General features: G+C 39.1%; 1 protein-coding gene, 1 long non-coding RNA gene and 1 other non-coding gene across 5 annotated transcripts in view; 1 reads left to right on the forward strand and 2 right to left on the reverse strand.

The window, feature by feature from the left end:
• The window catches only part of NPHP3 (nephrocystin 3), a 32,613-nt gene extending 24,477 nt beyond the window's left edge, over positions 1-8,136 (reverse strand). For all 3 annotated transcript variants that reach the window (XM_072952886.1, XM_072952831.1, XM_072952929.1), the window contains exons 1-6: positions 7,684-8,136; positions 5,888-6,013; positions 5,167-5,317; positions 3,251-3,403; positions 2,080-2,213; positions 476-636 (exon numbers count right to left, since the gene is read on the reverse strand). In XM_072952886.1, coding sequence (XP_072808987.1) covers positions 476-636; positions 2,080-2,213; positions 3,251-3,403; positions 5,167-5,317; positions 5,888-6,013; positions 7,684-8,085 — 1,127 coding nt within the window. In that variant the 5' untranslated portion in view covers positions 8,086-8,136. The remainder of the gene's footprint in view (positions 1-475; positions 637-2,079; positions 2,214-3,250; positions 3,404-5,166; positions 5,318-5,887; positions 6,014-7,683) is intronic.
• A 321-nt stretch (positions 8,137-8,457) lies between these two features.
• LOC140690858 (uncharacterized) overlaps positions 8,458-20,847 on the forward strand; it is a 112,860-nt gene continuing 100,470 nt past the window's right edge. Inside the window, exons 1-2 of the long non-coding RNA XR_012066207.1 lie at positions 8,458-8,755; positions 15,190-15,221. This is a non-coding gene — a long non-coding RNA (uncharacterized lncRNA). The remainder of the gene's footprint in view (positions 8,756-15,189; positions 15,222-20,847) is intronic.
• TRNAV-CAC (transfer RNA valine (anticodon CAC)) lies at positions 11,272-11,348 on the reverse strand. Its single transcript has one exon. It is a non-coding gene; the product is annotated as a tRNA-Val (tRNA).

Raw genomic sequence — 20,847 nt, forward strand, 5'->3', positions numbered from 1 at the left:
AACCTGTATTTCAATATTAAAAAATGATCTTTACATTCACGACATTAATCTTTTTTTAACTTTTTTCATTGAGTTATAGTCATTTTACAATGTTGTGTCAATTTCCAGCGTACAGCACAATTTTTCAGTTATACATGAACATACATATATTCATTGTTGCATTTTTTTCGCTGTGAGCTACCACAAGATCTTGTATATATTTCCCTGTGCTATACAGTATAATCTCATTTATCTGTTCCACATATGTCTGTCAGTATATGACGTTAATCTTATAACCTATCAAACAAGCCTAATAGTGTGAAACTTTTAACTTTCTATTTTATTTAAGTATGAAAAGTCATAGAATTTACTGCATTTCATGGATTGTTTCTGATTATAAGACTCCAGTTAGAACTTATCTTTCAAATTCACTTGGCAATCTTAATTCTATTTACAAGTTTAACCCCTGTAATAAACTATAGAATTTTCAGCTTACCTTGGTAAAGTTAAATGAATGAATAAGATAACTAATGAGCTCTTCTCAATTTCCCATTTTCTTACAGTGAGGTATTGATTTTCAATATCTCCTGGAAAATATACAGCATGGAAAAAATATCCCATTGTCTCACACATCCTCTTAAGTTTAGGTGAATAGTCCTAAAAACAAATTAAAATATATAAAAGCACAGCTTATTTAACTACAGATCTAGTCAGCTTTGCACTATTTAAAAGAGCATGCTTTAAAACAGGTATGTTGGATATTCTCTGATTTAAAATTTTAGTATATATATAATCACATCTTAAAGAAAATCTTTAAGAGAAAAGGCAAGTTTCTCTAGAAAATGAAAAGTAATAGCTTAGGCTTGGCTGTTTCCTCAATCAGAAAGTGATTTATCTCATAATAAAACTTAAAACAACAGGAGTAAAATATTAGGCTATTTTGCTTTGGAATTTAGCTATCTTTTTTATTATTATAAATGATTTGCTTATTGTTATAGGGTGGAAAATATAAATCCATAGATTAATATAGTAAAAAATTGTCCAACATGATCTATTAGAACAAACACAAAAGCAAACAGATATAAAATAAAAACATGTTGGTTTATAACAAATTAATTTGCTAAGTAATGATATTCATTATTATGCAATAAATTAGTAATTCCCTCAACATATGTTTGAGAATAACCTATATTCAGTTAGTGAGTGGAACTTCTGGCTTGCAAAAATGTTTTATCTTTTTACCAAAATTGAGTATATCAAAAAAGAAAGCTAAATGAATTTACTAGTCAACAATCTGGAGAGTGTTAATACAGCAGGTACAGCACGTGACATGCATATTTATTTAAAATTCAGTAGAACAGTAACTGACAAACTTTTTCTATAAAGGGCCAGATGGCAAATATTCTCACAAATTAATGACAGCTAAGCAACTTGGCTGTTTTGGCAGAGGTCTCTGTGGTCCATTTAGTCTCCATCATAATTTATTCTGCCACTGGTGTGAAGCAACCAGAGACAATACATTAAACGTGGCTATGTTCCAGTCAAACTTTATTTACAGACAACAAAGTCTGAATTTCATATAATTTTCACATGTCAAAATATTACTCTTCTTTTGACTTTTTTTCAACTATTTAAAAATGTAAAAGCCAATCTTAGCTCTGGGTCATACACAAACAGGCTGCGGGCCAAATTTGATCCACAAGCTGCAGTTTGCTGACCCTTGCCTTAGATTAACCCCAATGGCTGCCTTGAAAATTAAAAACCATGACAAGGATTAAATTTTATTATAACCTAAAACAGATTCCAGGATAGGACTGGCAGGTTTTAACTAAAGCAGGCACCATCAGTAAGGGTCTTAAACACTATGGAGAATGTATAATGAAGCATTCAAAAGCATAAAGTTCCAAGGCTTTAATTTGAACATATTGATAATATTGAGCAAGACTTCTTCTTAAGAAAAGCCCAGGATGCTTCCTGCTCTTTAAGACATAATCTAGTAGATAATAAAATGCTTGATTTAGATGTAGTAGTATCATCAACAGGACACAATATTAACTTGTATTTTAAATCAGTGAATACAGAATTTATAAATGTCCTCACCTTAAGGAAAAGATCCATTTCAGGCTGAGTTTCATCTGTACAAATAAGGTAACATCTGACAGTGTTACTCCACAGAGAATGCGAAAACAGCGGGGTAACTTGTAATAAACTAGCTACAGCAATATCCCAGTCATCTGAAAACAAAATTTCTCATCAGTTCCTAAAAAAACTTACTAGAAAACATTTGACAAGATGATTCCCCAAAAGTTGAAAAAAACACAACAGGCATCATAGAATGAAATCTGATCTCACTTGCAATACTGACGTAGCTTCTAGAATAACATCTCAGAAGGCAATCAGTCCTCTAACCCCAAATTCTCGCCTCAGGCTTAAAGCAATCAATGTCACTAGTTGTCTTTGCTGGTGTACCCATGGCTCCAATCAAATGACAGGGAACTAGGCTACATGGGCTGTTCAGTCAGTTTGCTCCTGGAGAAGAGCCTACATTCCCAGGCTGGCCTATGGTTTTACCAACTTATTATTCTTGGAATATACTGAGTCAAAAAGAAAGTTCAAGAATGGCATAAAAAGAAAAGTAATCAAATGATAGTGAATGAATATTCTAAAACGTATTTGGCTAATTCAAAAGGCACAGTTAAAAATGATTTTCATTTTGCTAAAAGATAAATAATTTCATAGTTTTAAGAAAACGGTAAAGCTACTTATCACATCTCAGATCTGTGGTGGTATTTAACTTTTGAACAGATCTTAAGAGCTGTTTTGGATATCAAATTATATAAAGATAGTGAAAATATTCTTTTGAAAAAAATACTCTATTATATAACTGAGGTTTTGTATTCTACTCCATAACCTGTTCTAACTTCCAACACCGTCAAAGATGCAGAGGGAAAGATTAAAAACTACTGTTTTTCAGTTAATCAACATTAGACTCTCACTGCTCTACTAAAATACCGAAGAATTAAGACCAGCAGTTCAGTTATTAGAACCCACTGGCCAGTCTGACTGGGGAGCACCCTCTGATCCTGCTGTGAATTATGTAACTTCAACATCCCCGGTCAGTGACAAGAACCAGTGTGTGATGGTTTGACAGTGGAAGACTCTCAGAACACAAATCTCATGCTCTGCTGATGGTAGTTTTCCCAGCACACGATTATAGCACACAAACAGTCACTACTATTAACCAAGGTAATTGGCAAATGGCGTGTGTTACCTCTGTTGACGTTAGCAAAGGGTCCTTCTACATCTATAGAACTATGGGCGAACTCAGGGCCCCGAAAGGACTGCTGAAGTTGGATCATGCTCCCTATGGAAGGTTCACTTCCCAAGGCTCCACCGGTCCAATATTCGCACTGGGTTCCAGCAGCTGTAAAAGTAAGAGATTTCATCTGATGAAAACCAAACTAGGTAGTGAAATTTCAAAAACTTATCATATATACTCAATAGGATTTCTAATTTAAAAAATAGTACAATATTGTAAATACAACAAATGTTCAAACTGATTCTGAAATCAAAACAATGATTCTGAAAGTACTTTGCCACCAACTTCTGCAAGTTCTACAGTGGTGGTTAACATAATTCTGGTTATCATCTCAAATTTAAAAAGGGGATTAAAAAGAGAAAAAAGATGAAAAGAAATTACAAATACAATAACCAAAGAAATTATAATAACAGAGGGAAGTTAAAAACATTTGCCCCAGCCACGAAAATTCTAAAAAACATTTCTAACTATATGATTTAGGTATCGATGTAAAAGTTGAAAGAAAGAATTTCAAAGGAAGGCTATTACTGGCACATTGGTAATTAATATTGGTAATCCATTAGGATGTAAGCTAAGCATATAAAGAGTACATTCTCTTTAACCTAACAGAGCAATAAAATTAGTGTCTTAATCAATAGATATTTATGAACATGTTGATTTTTTAAATAAGTATTATTTGCCAGAATAGTTGCATGGCATCCTTGACCAACTATAAAGTAAACTGGTATTTGAGCTAAATCTCTGGCAAAACTGAGATTATTATTTGTAGATTTTTGAACTTCAAATGAGTGGCATTCCCTCAGGCATTCCTTCTTCAGGTTTAAATCAAAATATGAAGATCTAGGAGGAAATATTAACTTGTTTTTTATTAACTTGCCAAGAGAACTAGAATACTGAAACACTGTATGTTTTAACATATGTCAATACTGAAATAATCACTAAGACTAATGTAGGGGCATAAAAGCATCTTCTTAGTCACTCTAAGCCATTAAGAATCACTTCATTTTTTTCTCCGAAATTAGTAACAAAAGTCCCAGGATGCTGGTCAGATTCCAGGGGTACTAAAATACAAATTAAGAGGAAATTATCATTTGCTGTATTTCACTCCAAAATATATCAGTCTGTATATACATGGAGAATGACTGCATTTTTACACTGCATTTAAAACAGAGTCTTCTTCTTTTTCCAATATCAATCACACCTCATTAGTATTTCCTTAAAGCATGGTGGACCCTTCATTCTGTGATTCCAGATTTTTCTTTATTTCTAGAAAAAACTTACTTCATATGTTTAATTATAAAATAAAAACTTGAAAACTATTTCACAAAACTGAATTGGAACCCACTCAATGAAATATTATGCAGATATTCTGACAGTTGTAAAGAATACATCAGTTATGTAGAAAAACATGACAGAGACTACTGACTGTCGTCCAATATCTCTTCTCCCCCTCTTTCTTCAGTAACCCAACCCCAAACTTAATGTGGATACATGGCTTTCCCGCTAATGATCACACTTTCCAATCTTCCTAGGAGTAGGAGTCACCTGTGCATCTTTTAGATTGTGCCTTCGAGGGAAGTAATGTATTCCCCTCCCTCTCTCCCTGGTTAAAATGTAGAGGTGATGGTGGGACCTGGAGAAGCTATCTTAGACCAGAGAGAGAAGCTATGGGTTAAGGTCAGCAGAGCAACAAGACAGAAGGAAGCTCAACGTCTACATCATGGACTTCATGGAAAAGAGCTGTTAGAGCAGCTGAGAAAGAAAGACAAAGTGCAACTCTATCTGTAACAGCAATTGCTTAAAAGGATTCAAAGTTGGCTCTACAGGATCATTACATTCAAGGTATTATAGATAGGAAATAAATTTACCAGTAACATCTGTACAGTTGTCATCTGAATCAGACTCCCCAGGATCAAATACTTGGATCCCCTGAGCCTGTAGCCTCTGAAGTTTGCTCTCCAACTCTCGCTTGGCCCTCAATAAATCCTGAATTTCATTCTCCTTGGTCTCCCTAAAAATCTTGAAAAGAAAGATTTTAATTTTGAAACCCTTTTCCGTAATCAAAAAGCAACTGTGCCATCAACTTCTAAGGGAAAATTCTTTTATTCATAAAATCAATATTCATTTGGTCCTTGATTGCCTCTTTTATAGGATGAATAACTTGAGTACCTCTACATCGCTGTTTTGTAACTGGAACCCGCTGGAATTCCAGCAGGATGCGTGTTTATGGTGTGGGGCTGTCCTATGCAGTACCAGAGGTTTAGCAAATTTGTCCCCCTCCCACTAAATGCCAGTACTGCCCTCCCATACAAAACGTCCCCAAACATTTCTAAATGCCTTCCCCTAATAGAAACACTTTTTTTTTTCAAAATCCCTATTAAAATGTTCACTTTTATATCTTTTCTTTGAAACTCTCAAGTTTACCTAGTCCAGCTAAAAAATGTAAAAAGTGCTTTAGTCTAGTTCTTACAACTTGCATGACTGCTTCAACAACTATTTCTATTTATTCATCGCAGCATTATATGAACTTTTAAAACATAACTGTTTTTATTCTGTGTCACTTTGGGGATAAAGATGTATGAAATTTACCTTGAATTGTCTTTTAACTTTATCTCTGTCATGTTCAAATGTAGCTGCTCTCTCCATTGCTTGGTATTTTGCTTCTAAAGCACTTTCCTTTTCCCGAAGTATCTTCTGGTAAGTTTTCTGAAGTGCCTGGAAAAATTTATCTTGTTATTTCTGACAAAAATAATATGCCTCTTGAACTTCATATTATCTTGCATACATATTACACATCTTAGAATTCTAACAATCTGCTTTTTTACCAGTGATCCAGAACTGCATATTGCCATTTTATTCAAACACATAATAAAAAAATGCAAATATGCTTAAATTATAGTAGATGAAGACACTTAACATTACGCCTTCAATGGAAATGAATACTTTTTCTTTGAAATACTGTACTAGTTCTTAATCTTCCCTATACCTGTTCTCCATCTTTAACAAAAAGTACAATTTGTAAAGCTTAACTTGAAGGATAATTAATTCTGAGGCTCCACGTCTTTCTCATATTGCTATCTCCAGAGCCCTCGCAGTGCCTGACACACAGCAGGCTTCCCATAAATGTGTGACTGAATGGTTTAAATAAATACAGAAAAGGTTTTCTTAAAGCCTAGATAAGTGAAAAAGGAAAGGGTTACGCAAGGAATCAGGATTGGTAATAGGAATAACCTGGGACTGGGACATATGTTAACACTTTAGTGCACTCTGCCCTGGTTAGTGCAGCCTTCTTGTCCACCGCCACCCCACAGTCCTTTGCAATATGCAGTGTCCACTGAACAATGGTTTGGATGGAAATCAGATGTCTGAAATGTCTAAGTCCATTTCATATATGCAAGTGCATTAAGACTGCCCAGTAGGAAAACTGCTAAGACAACAGATAAACTGCTTGTCTTCCCAGATAATAGTGCTAACTATACAACAGCTAACAGGACTGGGTGTGTTAACCAGAATGCTGTGTCGAGGAAGAAGGCTTCTTTCTTTTAGAAAAATCAGCCTGAGGTATTTATTCTATTCCTACTGTAATGAGCCCAGGAATACCTGGGCTGTCCATAAGTTCCTCCCACAGCAAATAAAGAGAGCAAGCTTAGAGGGACCCCCAAAAGATGGCACAAAGTCTCACAACTTTGCCCACAGAAAAATAACCTTTTGCTTTATATACTATTTTAATTAGTTTAAATGGATCTACTACAGGGAGTGTAGGCGATAATTGTTTTTTTGAGTAAATTAATCAAATGAGTTAAGGACATTTGACTACATCTAGCGAACGTTTTCAACTAGACCAGTTAAGGAGCCTTCTAGAAAATTTCAAGATCATTAAACCCCAAGAGCTATGGAACTTCACAAAGAAATTGGAGGTATGTAAAAATTGTGTGTGGGGGGGCGGCAGAGGGGTTTAAAAGTCCTGGGAAGCGTTTGATGAGTTGCTTCAACAGCTGTTACCAGTCTTTTGTGTATATGTGTGCCCCGTGTGGACCTACTTCCCTGGAGATTGGCATTTGCTGCTTCAGGACACTTTCAGGCTAATTGCTTCAGTGTCCGGAGGCATGGCCAGAAACAGAAAGGGGAAGGAGGTTTAAGTTAAGCAATCAGTTTAGACCCCAAGACAATACGTCCCCTGAAACTAAAATTCAGAGCAGCTTCTGCTCAACTTTCCAGACTTTCTCGGTTTGGAGATGAGACAGGATGGACAAGGGGCGGAGTCAGGCAACCAGGGTCCAGCTGGCAGTGCGGCCAAGCGGCTGCGGGGCCGTGGGCAGGCCACCCCGGGCCTCACTTCCCCGGGTGTCGCGGTAGTCCCTGAGGCGCGCCCGGCCCCGCATTACCTGCAGCTCGGCCCGCAGCCGCTTGTTCTCTGTGTCCAGCTTGGCCTCACGGCGGCCCATGGATAACAGCTCCTGGTTCTTGCTGACCCGGAAGATCTCGTACTCCTTCTTCAGCCGCTCGTACTCGGCCGCCGCGTACTCCAGCTCGGGCACCGACGAGCCAGTGGACTTGAAGCTGGCCCCCAGCAGCCCGCCGCCGCCCGCCCCGCGGGGCAGCGACCCGGGCCCGGCCCCCGCCGCCGCCGCCGCCACTCCCGCGCCCCGGCGGAACGAGCTGCGCAGCAGGCGGGCCTTGGGCTTCACCTCCACCGGGATCTCACAGGCCTCACCGCCGCCCGCCCCGTAGATGTCCTCGATCACCTCCCCGCCCGCAGGGCTCACGAGCGACGAGGCGGTCCCCATGGCGCCAGCTGCCGCAGATACTTGCCAGCAAGGTAGCAGGAGGGGGCGGGACGGGACGAGCGGGGCGGGGCGGGGCGGGGCGGGGCAGCAAAAGGGGGCGGGACGGGACGGGAGGGGAGGGGCGGGCAGTAGGAAGGGGCGGAGCGAGCGGCTAGAGGAGGGACGGGCCAGAGGGCTGACAAGAGGGACAGGGCGGGGCAACCTGGAAGTACAGGGCGAGGGCAGGGTGGCTGGGCGGGGCGAGAGGAACGGAACTGATGGGGCGGGGCAGCAGGACTGGGCGGGGCGGAGAGAGAAGCGAGGAGCCGGCCGGACAGCCGTTGCGTTACGTCAGGGCCCACAAGCGAGCGCAAGTAGGTTTTACTCCGCTGACTCTGCCTGGCTGGAGGCTTGCGGACCGGCGCGTGCCTCGCAGGGAGCACTGGCCTGGGTCCGCAGTTGGTCCACCCGGGCTGTTGCTGTTTCTGTCCTGCCGCCGCTGCTGACCCAGCGCTCCGCTCCTGAGGCAACTGGGAAATCTGAGAAATTATTGAGCGGCTGCTGTGCGCCTCTCGTTGCGTGTCTCTCAGTAGGCGTGCAGTTGTAATGACCTCAGAGAGACATAGGACCAGCCAAGACAATGCTTTTAGGCTTTACATCCTGAGATCACCATGGACAATCCTTAGACAAGGTGAGGGTTTGACTTTTTGCAACAAAGGACTGTGGAGACCGCGCATCAGAGGAACTATGAGGCATCTCACCAAATAAAAGGAAAGGAGTGAGGAGAGAGGTGGGGGAACTGTTTTAGGCTTTTAAGTCAGGGAAAGAACCGAATTGGCATCTGCTCTCTTACCCTGTCTTGTGTTCTCTGCCCTTCCGCTGAGTTTCTAACCTCTCGAGGTTTGGAGCCCTGGGAAACAGGACAGGCGAAGGGGCAGGAAAGACTTCATTTGATTGACAGCTTGGTAAGCTGGACATAGGTGCTCTTTGGACCTGGAGAACTGTTAAAGCTCCTTCTCACAGGGAGTTTTCTAAGTTCTTCAGAGACTCCTCTCCCTCTCATAACTGGAAGTCTTTAATCTTCAGTTCCCTTGACCCGGGCTGGTGCAGCCCTATTCCAGCTATTGCTCACTCCTTCCCCAGGTGTAAGGAATTCAGTCATACTTTAAGGATCCTCTCCACTGATGTTTGTTCGTCCCTACAGGGTCCCACTTGGACAGATGCAAGATGATCCAGGGTATTTCACTTGTCTGTGGGGCCCACATCTGATCTACAGGTGCTACAGGTCAGGTTTCTTGGGAAGCAGACTCAGATGGAGATAACCATGGCGTACGTTTTTTGGGGAGTCCCCTTGAGATCGACACCTGTAGAAAGAGAGGGAAAAAAGAAAAGTTGATCAGCGGGAGAAGTTGAGCTACTGGGACTTCTGAAGCTGGGATGGCGCTGCAGAGTTCTCCTAAATTGGGGTGGGGGATAGGACCTTATACACCTATACCAGTTAGTCATTAGCTCTCTTCAGCCAGAGCAGTCCCACTGGAGACTGACAGTAGAGGACTGTCTGCTGACATCACTTACAGTGGCTGGAGGAACAGGTCTTTCAGGCATCACAACATCTACCACAACAGGAAGCACAATCTTCGCCTCAAAGGACTGTGGGAATGCAGCCCAGTTCTCACTCCCTCCATCAAAGTAGCCAGTCCCTTCCCTTACCCTTTAGATTTTCTTCAGGAGGGAATCAGACACCAGGCCATTGTGTTCTTCAAACTCCCAAGAGATACCTATTAACTTCTTCAGGTAGTCTCCTGGGATAAAAGGAAACGTTCCCACCGTTAAGTATCTCAAGAATGTCTCTCTTTTAGAGACCTTTTCTGATCTCTAACTTCTAATTGTTGTACCCTCAGTCTGAATCAGTGGTTTAAGGATCCTTCACTAAGTTTCAGACCATCTTCTTTGGAAAATTATGCATATTAGTCTTGTATCTCCTTTGGAATGTGCATCCTAGAGACTTCCATTATTATGTTTGTGTAATAAAATTAAAAACCATCACCCATTTCTTCCAAACCAAGAAGAAACTAAACTAATTTCCCACAGCTTGTGGAGTAAATTCAGATTCTGCAGCCTGAAACAAGTGCCCTGTAGCAGTGACCCCCCCCCACCTTTCATCTATCCAGTAACTTCCGTCCCCCCACATTCCTCTACCCAAATCTTGTTGATTTTCTTCTCCTCCTCATACCAACATAGTTTCTGTTTCCTTTCAGTATTCTGCCCACCCTCATTTCTTTCAAAGTGTAGCTTCTTTCTCTAAGAAACTTTCCCTGGATAATCATACTTTTCAGGAGTTTATTATATCAATCATTTCAATTCAGTAATCTTTGTCTGTGTGCAGAGTACTGTGCTTGATTGTTTCCCTGACCTTATCCTTCATTAATTGTGTCTACATTCTATCCATCTGGGTTTTTTGGTAGTTGTCATTGTGATTATTCCATTTGTTGCTTAGATTCATCACCAGCAACCCTTACTGAGCTCTGCTGAGAACATAACATAGTTAGTGCAAATGACTGATGACCCAGAGAGATGTCAGATGTGGCCCTGTCCTCAAAAAGCATAGAGGTTGTCACTGCCTTCCTTAATAAACTTTACTTAGTTTTGTGGATGCCCCAAAACTCAAAACCAGGTTTGGTGAGATCATGGAGGCTTCCCCCTATATAGTGATTACTGGCTGTCTTTCTTATCAAGGACCGTATGCAAAAATTTAGCATCCATACTGACCTTGGGCAACTGTTGGTTAATGCATAAGTGACCTAAATGAGTGAGTGAGCACAGAGGTGATCAGTTACAGGGTGCTAGCAGGTATTTAGTATAATAGTGTGATTGGCTTCCAACATATTTCTTAATCCTAAAACATCACAGAATTTACTCCAATTTCCAGCCTCATAATTTGTTTCCCTTCTTTATGTTGTATTGAATTTAACCAACAAACCTCAGTCTGCATTTTGAAAGGATAACTCTGAATACAGAACTTTGATGAGGAATAATGTCTCTGGAAGGCAGCTTATGACTGATTAAAGATGGCTACAAAATTTTTAGTGCTCATTCCATTTAAAAAACATTTTTAAAAGTTTTATTCCTTTTGTTTTATTTATTAATTTTTGTCTGTGGGTTTTTTGGGGGGCTGGGGGAGTAGTTAGGTTTATTTAATTTATTTTTTGGTAGAGTCACTGGGGATTGAACCCAGGACCTCATGCCTGTGAAACATGTGCTCTACCACTGAGCTATACCCCACCCCCCTAATATTCTCTCCTTTGAAAAGTGAGGTTTATGATGAGGACAGGCTACATAATTTGTGGGTCTCAGTACAAAATGCCCTTTGTTCAAAAATTATAAAGAATTTCAAGATGACAGAACATTAAACCAAGCATGGGGTCCTTTTGAGTTCGGGTCCCTATGCAACTGCACTTGTGGTTCTTCAAAGGGCTGGTTGCACACCCATGACTCCAGCCTGTTTCTGACTCTTCCCCCTTGAATCTGGTTGGGCTTTGTGACTGCTTTGACCAGTAGAGATGACACTGCCAGTTTCTGAGCCCAGGCCTTGAGAGAATGGCAACTTCCACTTCCTTTGTCTTGAAACAGTCTCTGGGAGCCTTGAGCTGCCATGTAAGGACACCTACTACCCCAACCAAGACTGCCAGACTGGAGAGGTGTGTAGGCATTCCAGGTGACAGGCCCAGTGGGCCCAGCCTTCTAGTCAAGGTATGTGAAGTGAAGCATGTTGGACTCTTCAGACCAACCTATTTGCTAGTTATATACCACTAAGTGACTAAGTGACTTCAGTCAGCACCACAGGGAGAACAGAAGAATCACCTTGCTTGACCTTGGCCCAAATTCCTGACCCACAAAACCATGAGATGTAATAAAATTGTTGGTTTAAGCCAATGAATTTGAGAATAATTTCTTCTTTCACCCAGATCAAGAGAAACATTTCCCCACATTTAGTCAAGGTAGCTTGTAAAATTAATAAGCAGTGTTGCTGCCTTTTTAAACACATGTGATTTGTAGAATAAATACCATTTGTGTAGGTAAGTGTGTGTGTGGTTCATGCTATGAATATCAATCAGTTGGGACATTTGTTAAAAACTGAAATCCACTGAGTTTTAATTTCTGAGACTAGAACTTGCCAATTTGCAAGTTTAGTTAGCTCCCAGGTGATATGTACTTTAAGATCTCAGAACCACTGAGATTGCATAAAAACTGTGGCTCATGGCTGGGGATGATCTAATTCCTTCCACTCAAAGTGTGGTCCACACATAGCAGCATCAGCATCACCCTGAAGCTGGTTAGGAATCATTCTCAGGTTTCATCACAGACACACTGAATCACAGTGTGCACATCTTTTTAGATCCATAGGTGATTTGAATATACCTTAAAATTTGAGAAACACTGCTGTGGAAAAATGATTCTTAACCTTGATTACACATGTCGACTGAAAAAAAAAAAGCACAACATGAGAGTTGTGAGTTAAGTTTTATTTGGGGCAAAGTAAGGACTACAGTCAGGGAGATAGCTGCTTAGATAGCTTCAGGAGCTGCTCCCAAGAGGTAAAGAGGGAAGTCAGTATATATGTGATTTTGGTGAATGTGGGTACCTGCAGCCAAGCACACATTTTGGCAGAGTTGCTGCTGTTGTCTTTGTTAATACTTTAGTGCTTTTCTAGGTATGAGAAAATGCAAGAAATTGGGCTCATAAAATCTTCCCCAGAAAAATAGCTGACTATCTGAAGGTCTATTCTGCCAGTTTTCCCAGAGCACAGAGTGAATCCTTCCTAATCGCTGCCCTGAACTCCTTTCAGGGTGTGTTGAAGGTCAGTGACTGCAGCAGCTAGAGACCTAATCCTTGTAGAGGCAGATGGCAAGTGACAATATTTAGATGGGACATGGTAAAATTACTTGGAGAGCTTAAAAAAAAAAATTCTGCTGCATGGGGCTCTCCCCAGACGAGTAGGATCAGAAAATACAGGAGTGGAGATCTGGCCATCATTATGTTATAAAAGGTCCTCGGAGGGTTTTAATCGATAGTCAAGGGGGAAAGCCACCGTTCTCATCCTCTGCTGTCTCATTATTGCCTAATATGTGTGCAGTACCCTTTGGTAACAATCTTTGTGTATGTCTGCATGCATCTAGATTCCTATTTAAGCTTTCTTTCCTTTCATCACAGTTCATCATAATGAGTGCACATGTGATTTTGACCATATGGATAGTATTGTGCTTCAATTTGGGAGATGCACATGGCATCATGAATGGCCGAAATATCCCCAAGAAAATGTATCCCCTTAGGAGTAAATGACTGTCTAATTAGACATGCTACATGGAGTCACAGTTTTTGAAGAGAAAGGAACTTTACAGAAGGAAGAGATTCTAATTCTCATTAAAATGCCAACTTTCTCTCAGGCCATTTAGTCTTGCTCAGTTCTACTGAGTGAGCTGGTTCCTAAAGTCCCTAGCTACAGTCTGTAGTGACTGATTTCAGGAGTTGATTAACATTTGGGAACATCTCATCTGATTAAACGTCTGTGATTTAACATTTATACCATTAGGGGGCAGTATAACTCAGGAAAAAATTGGTAGTTTGTATATACAGAAGAGAATCATCTTTCTCATATAAAGATAAAGATTGTAAGAATTCAGTCCAGGTATTGTTATTTTCAGTAATGATCACCTATATTGCTTTATTTAGTTCCTGCCACTAATAATAACATGACTCTGGAAATTAGTCCTGAAACAGACAAGAGCAGGGGTCTGCAAACTTTTTCTATAAAGGAATAGATTGTAAATAATTTACATTTTATGGGCCATATGGTCTCTGTCTCAATTACTCAACTCTGCCATTATAGCACAAAAACAGCCATCCACAGTACATAAATGAATGAGCATGTCTGCATTCCAGTTAAACTTTATTTACAAAAACAGGTGGCAAGGTTAGATTCAGCTTGAAGGCTGTAGTTTGCTGACCCCTGAACTGACCCCTGAACTAGAGGTTTCAAAACAGGATAATTTTCAGAAGTACCTGGAGAGCTTGATAAAAATTTAGAGTCCTGAACCCCACATCAAATCTACTGAATCAAAATATCTATGGATGAGGTCCAGGCATCTAAATTTTTTAAAGTTACCACATATTCTGAAGGAAGTGCTAATCTAGCAATCATTAGGCCAAAATAAAGTTCTCTTTTTATGGAATTATAAGGTCTTCCTTGGCATATTGTAATATTTTCAGTCTCTGAATAACTATCCATGATGTAAAAGGTGTAAATGTAGGGCTTAGGCTCAGATTTCCTCTGTGGGTACTCTCAAAGCACACCAGAGAAGGTCTCATTCCCAGATAAATGTTTGTATTAAGCCGCAGGTTTGGGGGTTGTTTTGTTCCATGGCACTTCACAGCCTGTCTTGACTGATAGAGAGCCGTGCTGAGTGAGTCCAAACAGGGAAGGGAGGAGATTGAAGAAAATGGAAAAAGAGGAAGATTGTAGAGAGATGATAGAATGTTGTGCAGTACTTCCCCTGAAATGTTCCAAATCTTCAATAAACATTCACCCTCACAAAAAGGTTGCCGTGATTGGATTCTTTTTGGTATTGAAGTATAGTCAGTTTACAATGTTGCATCAATTCCTGGTGTACAGCATAATGTTTCAGTCACACATATACAGACATACATTCCTTTTCATATTCTTTTTTTTTAATTAAAGTATTGTCAGTTTACAATGTTGTGTCAGTTTCTGGTGTATATCATAATAGTTCAGTCATACATATACATACATATATTTGTTTTCATATTCTTTTTCTCCATAGGTTACTACAAGATATTGAATATAGTTCCCTATGCTATATGAAAGTAACTTGTTTATCTATTTTACATATAATAGTTAGTATCTGCAAATCTCAAATTCCCAATTTATCCCTTCCAACTCCCTTCCTCCCCTGGTAACCATCAGTTTGTTTTCTATGTCTGTGAATAAATTTCTGTTTCTGTTCTGTAAATAAGTTTATTTGTGTGTGTGTGTGGTTTTCTTTTTTTTTTTTTTAGATTCTACATATGAGTGATATATGATTGGGTTTTTGATTTTTTTTTCCCTAGAAATCGGTGAAGAGGAAGAGTTTAATGCCTAGGTGAGTACAAGAGTGAAACAAAGGCAACACGCACAGGTGTGGTGGAAGGGAAGTTGACGTAAGACTATTTTTTAAGTATGGAGTGTCCATTCTTCATGAGCTGTGTTCTCTGGATAGGGTTGCCCTGGGCTGCTTCATCTTGGACTAAGGAAATGTATGGATCTATCAGAGGCCATGATTTAAAAAGAGCTGCAGTGGATCTTGTTGAGAATATGATATCAAATATATTTACTTCTGGTTCTAAAGCATACGTCACTTTTTGGACATTTGTTTAACAAATAAAGCAGGTCTATTTTTCTGTAGCAGAAGCAACTTCTAGGATGCAGGAAGCCATGGATTTCTTGCTTTCTGAGGGATGTCCTTTTGTTTCTGAAATTTAGGGCTGTTCTCCCCCCTACCTTCCACCCCGTTCATGTTCAACTGTGCAGTTGAATATAACCTTAATTTCTTTTATGGAACCACCCATGCCAAATCTGGTAGCCAGTGCCCACTTCAGGCTGTCATTAGTGACATCACTTCTTATCCACACTCATGACCCTCATGACAGGAAGCAGGCAAGGAGCCAGATTTAAGCAGCCCCCACATAGGAGAACTGAAGTCTTCTTCACTACTGCATACATTTGAGAAAAGAATTGCCTTCTCTGACTTAAGTCAGATACTGGGGCATTAGCAGAGGTCTGTGGTTGCAGGAAAAATAACTATATTTCTTCGCAAGTAGTATATGGATAGTATTTAGTATTTGAACCTTAGTTTCTCAAGAGACAATGTTAGACAAGGTGGTTATTGTTTCAGCTCAGCATGCCGAATACTATTTATGGTAAGTGCAGAATAAAAATAATTTTAACACCATTGTATTATGTATTCTGTGAAATCACATTTCCAGCATATTAACTCAGATTATCTAAGAATACATCCATCCTCAGGTTGTGAAATCTTTGCTGTCACCCCTGTTCATGTTTGTGGCCCTCTGTAGGTATGAAGAGGATACCTACAGAAGGAAGTGATAAAGAGTGGAGAAGTAGTAAATTAAATAGAGAATAGGAAAGCTATAGAAAAGATGAACAAGACTAAGGGTTGGTTCTTTTGATAAAACTAGCAAGACTAAAAAAGAGAGAGAAGACTCAAAGAAAACATAGAGGCTCTCTCTCTGACATTGGTTTTGGCAGCAAAGCAAAAATAAATGAGTGGATTACATCAAAATTAAAAAGCTTCTGCATGCTGTGGGCCTTCTAGGGTGCCACTAGTGTCCTATTCTTTGAGCAAAGAGGTAGTAACATGAGTCGTTCACTTTAGAAAGATTAACTGAGCTTTACACCTATGATTTTTACATTTTCTAAGTGTCTACTCTATTTTAATACAGAAAATTTACTCTCAAAAAAGTTAAAATGTGGACAGTTGTAGCTCAGGTTCAAGTGGGCACATTCCATTGGTCTGAGACAGATGCTCCAGCAGAGAAGGGACCTGGAGAAGGAACAGGCTGTTATGTAACTCCCATTGCTTAGGTTCTAGTAAGATTTTGTGCAAGCTGTGTGACTGCTCGCTCTTCAGTGTCCTCATCTGAAAATGGAAATGGTAGTAATTAAATTCTTAGCAGTTGTCAAAAGCCAAATGGGTAAACTAGACATATTAGAATTCATTATATTTGTTCTGCAGAGATCCAGAAAACAGTCTACTTAATTTAGCTAAATTGTTTTCTCTAAGTAACTCAATAAGGTGACCCTAAAGAATATTTGACAAGCCTGACATAAATATTTCATTCTCTGAATGCTGTTTTGATTGACAGTTCAAAGCCAGCTTCCCTGTACGTAGAAAACATTGGCATATCTGTGTCCTTAAGCAGACATCACCACTGTCCTTAAATTGGTGTCTCTTGACAACTTTTGTGGCTCTTCCAGTCTGAATCAATCAAACCATTCTAGGAAGATGGTCTGTTAAGTTCTGAGGTCAAAAGGTGGAAGATGCCAGTCTTCTTTTTTAGCAGAATCTGAGTTATCTTCTACACATCCTTTTTTCAGATGATGACAAACTCACAAACTGACAAAATCCACAAAAACACGCTGCCCAGACAATGGAGGGAAGAGTTGTCTATCATGGTGCGGGAAACATAACCAGAATAGAATACAATTTTAGTCTTGATGAAGCATTAGTTGGTAGCACAGAATTACAGGGTGTAGTAATAGGGAGTTGTTTGCTTCATCACTTTTAATTACCTATAATTAACATTTTCTCCCCTTCTGTTGGACTCAGGGAGTCTCCCCCAAATTGTGTACTCTGCTTCTCTCCCAGTGTGTTTGGGTTTTGAGTGGCCCCATCCTCAGTCATGAGGTCAGTACTGTCCCTGAACAGGTGATATTTATATCCACCCTCCCACCCTTGAGCTTCTCCCCCTTGTCCTTTTTCGCATTGTCTTTTGTCAAGTGCACTTCCACTGGACAATCATTTACAACTCAAATTATACCTTGTGAAAGCTTATCTTCTAATTTTTTCCCAGAGAAGAGTTGTCACAGTCCTTTTTCTTATACCACTTAATCTTCAAATCAGGCAATTAAATAACATCTGTGACCTACCAACAGGGTCGCACCATCTTCTCAAAGCCAGTTCATGCAAATTTACATGATTTCCAATCACTAGGAAGTTTCCAGAGATTCACATCCACTTCTCTGTTTCATCCTGCACTTCCATAGGTTAATTTACCTCCTTGGTGGTTATCTACACTTTCCCTTTAGAGTAGTTTAAAAATACCACTTAAGAGGGGAGAAGGTATAGCGCAAGTGGTAGAGTGCATGCTTAGCATGCGCGAGGTCCTGAGCTCAACTCTCAGTTTATAATAGTTTTTTTTAATTTCTATTTTTTAAAAAGTGGATAATATATAAGTAGTTAATATATTTTCTTAAAAAAAAAAGATGATGGTGGCCCTTCATCAAGAAATTTCAGTTTTTGAAATTTCGGTATATGGAATAACCTTGGATGGCAGTTGCTTCCACTCATTCCTCTGTGAATGTGTGTGTGTGTGTGTGTGCAGGTATAAATACACACATATAATTAATTCCTTTAAAAGATTTTGCTATAAAGATAAAATATGTACATAAAAATATCTTCTTTGAACTCTACATTGGGAGATTCACTCACTAAAAGAATAAACATTAATTCTAGCATGGTTTCACAGAACATTGCTGCAGTGAAGTCAGAGGATAAACCCACATCTATCAAATATTAGTTCCTTGGATTTTGAACAAACACCCTTTGAGTAAATTACATCCTTCTTTACCTTAAGAAATAAAACATCAGGCTTCCCATCATCTCCTAAAAAGTAATTTTTGTCACTGTTTCCTCCACATTAAATTATCTTGAATGTTTCAGGTTCTTAGAGTAAATTGGCTTCCCAAGAACTGCCTAGGTTTTTTGAAATTACTTTTCTTTCCTTAGAAGTAATTTCTATATATTATTGAACTCTATCACAAAGTTTCTACCCTGGGTAATTTTTCTTTATTAATTTCTTGGATTTAAATACAGTAGTTACAGAAGCCACATATAAATTGACAATATTTATTGTCAATACTCGTGACTTAATATTTTATTTTTTTCCTCTTCTTTAAAAAAAATGTTTTTTTCTCAAAATGAACCAAAGGCCTAGATCCAACAGTTGCTGGAGTTCTACTTCCATTTAAAAGGAAAAAAAAAAAGCTTCATTAAGATTTATCAAGTATTTAAAAATATTATTCCATTTCTCCATATTTGCTTGTTAGACATTTACATATTAATCGTTTAGGGGTTGCTCTAAACATTTCAACGTGTATCCTTGGTTTATTAGAGTTTATTGTGAATTAGAGCTTTTAGCACTTTTCATAAAATTCGAGAATTGAAAAACAAACTTCCTATACTCTCCTTCAACTTCTGTGCCTTTGTCTTCACGCATTTAATTCACACGTATATTTAAAATCCTGTAAGACATTCTTTTTCTATAGTTGATGCTAATTCATATTTATGTCCCTTTCCCCCTTTCTGTTGCTTTGCTGCATTCTGCTTCCATCTGCGGTCACTTGAAAAATTCCCTTTAGTATTTTCTTTCAGGGAAAGCCTGCTGGCGACAAACTCTCTACATTTCTGTTTGTGTTTAAACATCTTTATTTCGCTTTCTTTTCGGAAGGAGATTTTTGTTGAACATACAATTCTATAGGCTGGCAGCATCTTAAATGTGGCATTCTATTGACGTCCAGATTTCATTGCTGTGTTTCTCAGTCAACTATAAGTCTTCTTACTGAGCCCTTGAAGATAACGTTCCCCATGCCCCTGCCGTGTGTGACTGCTTTTTGATTTTCTCTTTATCTTTCATTTTCAGCAGTTTGACTATGACTTTTTGCATAATTGGGATTTTAGAGTTTCTTGAGCCTAAGGCTTGATGTCTTAAATTGATCGTATTTACAAATTCTAGCTAATATCTTTGACTCAAATATTGTTTTTGCCCAAATCTCTTTATATTCTGGTTCTTTGATTAAATGTATGTTGGACCTTTTCACCTTATCTTATATGTCTCATCTTCTTTAGGCATTTTCTGTTCTTTTATTCTCACTGTACTTCAATCTGGATATTTTTTACTGACCTAGCTTCAATTTCACTAATCCTCTCATACTGAGTTTAATCTAACTTTAGAATCATCTAGTTAATTCACATATTTATTCACTTAGTTATATTTGTTTATTTATACTAGAATTTTAATTTAATTCCTTCAAAAGAGTTTAGTTCTTTCATAAAGTTCTCCATATTGTTATCTATATTCTTGAACATAACTTCCAGAAATCTTACTAGACTGAAAGATTTCACTAGAAAATAAGTCTGCTGAAAGATGCCCGCTGCCCTGGTCTATGGAACCTCATCTCTCCAAGTTGGAAAAATAAACACAAGGTATAAAGGTTAAAAGTAATGAGAATTATATGTAGTGAGAGAGAGGGCAACTTGCATTGAATAAAATGGTCATAGAATTTAAATGCTGAACAGGACTTTAGTGATAATGTCAGCCAAACCCACCGTAGTGCCTGGTGTCCTGCACCTAATGAGCACTTAATAAGTCTCCATGATGAGTGCATTCTCTAGATGAATCAATCAAGCCCAGAAGATGACCCACCCAAGAAACACAATACAAACATAGCTAAGGCAGAGTTCAACTCAGGAGAGCGTCACACAGACTCGTCATCTCTACACAGTATCTTCCATTGACACATGTCATTTTCCCTTATTAGACTTATCACCAAAGTTCAAAATTGTTCAACATTCTAATTATTATTTCATATAATTATTGTTATACCTATTCCTCTTTCCACTCTCCAACCCTCAATTTATAATTTTTGCAGTAGAATTTATAAACATTGAAAAGACAAATCATACCTATACAATATTGGCAAGTGGATCTACCCGTGTTACCATACTGCTATGGACTGAATTGTATCGCCCTAAAGTTCATAATTTGAAGCCCTAACCCCCAATGTGACTGTGTTTTGAGACAGAGCCTATAAGGAGGTAATAAAGATGAAGTGAGGTCATTAGGGTGGGGCCTTAATCCAACAGAACTGATGTTCTTATAAGAAAAGGAAGAGACCCAGAGATCTTTCCCTGCACGGAGAGGAAGGGC

The sequence above is a fragment of the Vicugna pacos genome, chromosome 1 (assembly GCF_048564905.1).
Source record: "Vicugna pacos chromosome 1, VicPac4, whole genome shotgun sequence".
NCBI lineage: Eukaryota > Metazoa > Chordata > Mammalia > Artiodactyla > Camelidae > Vicugna > Vicugna pacos.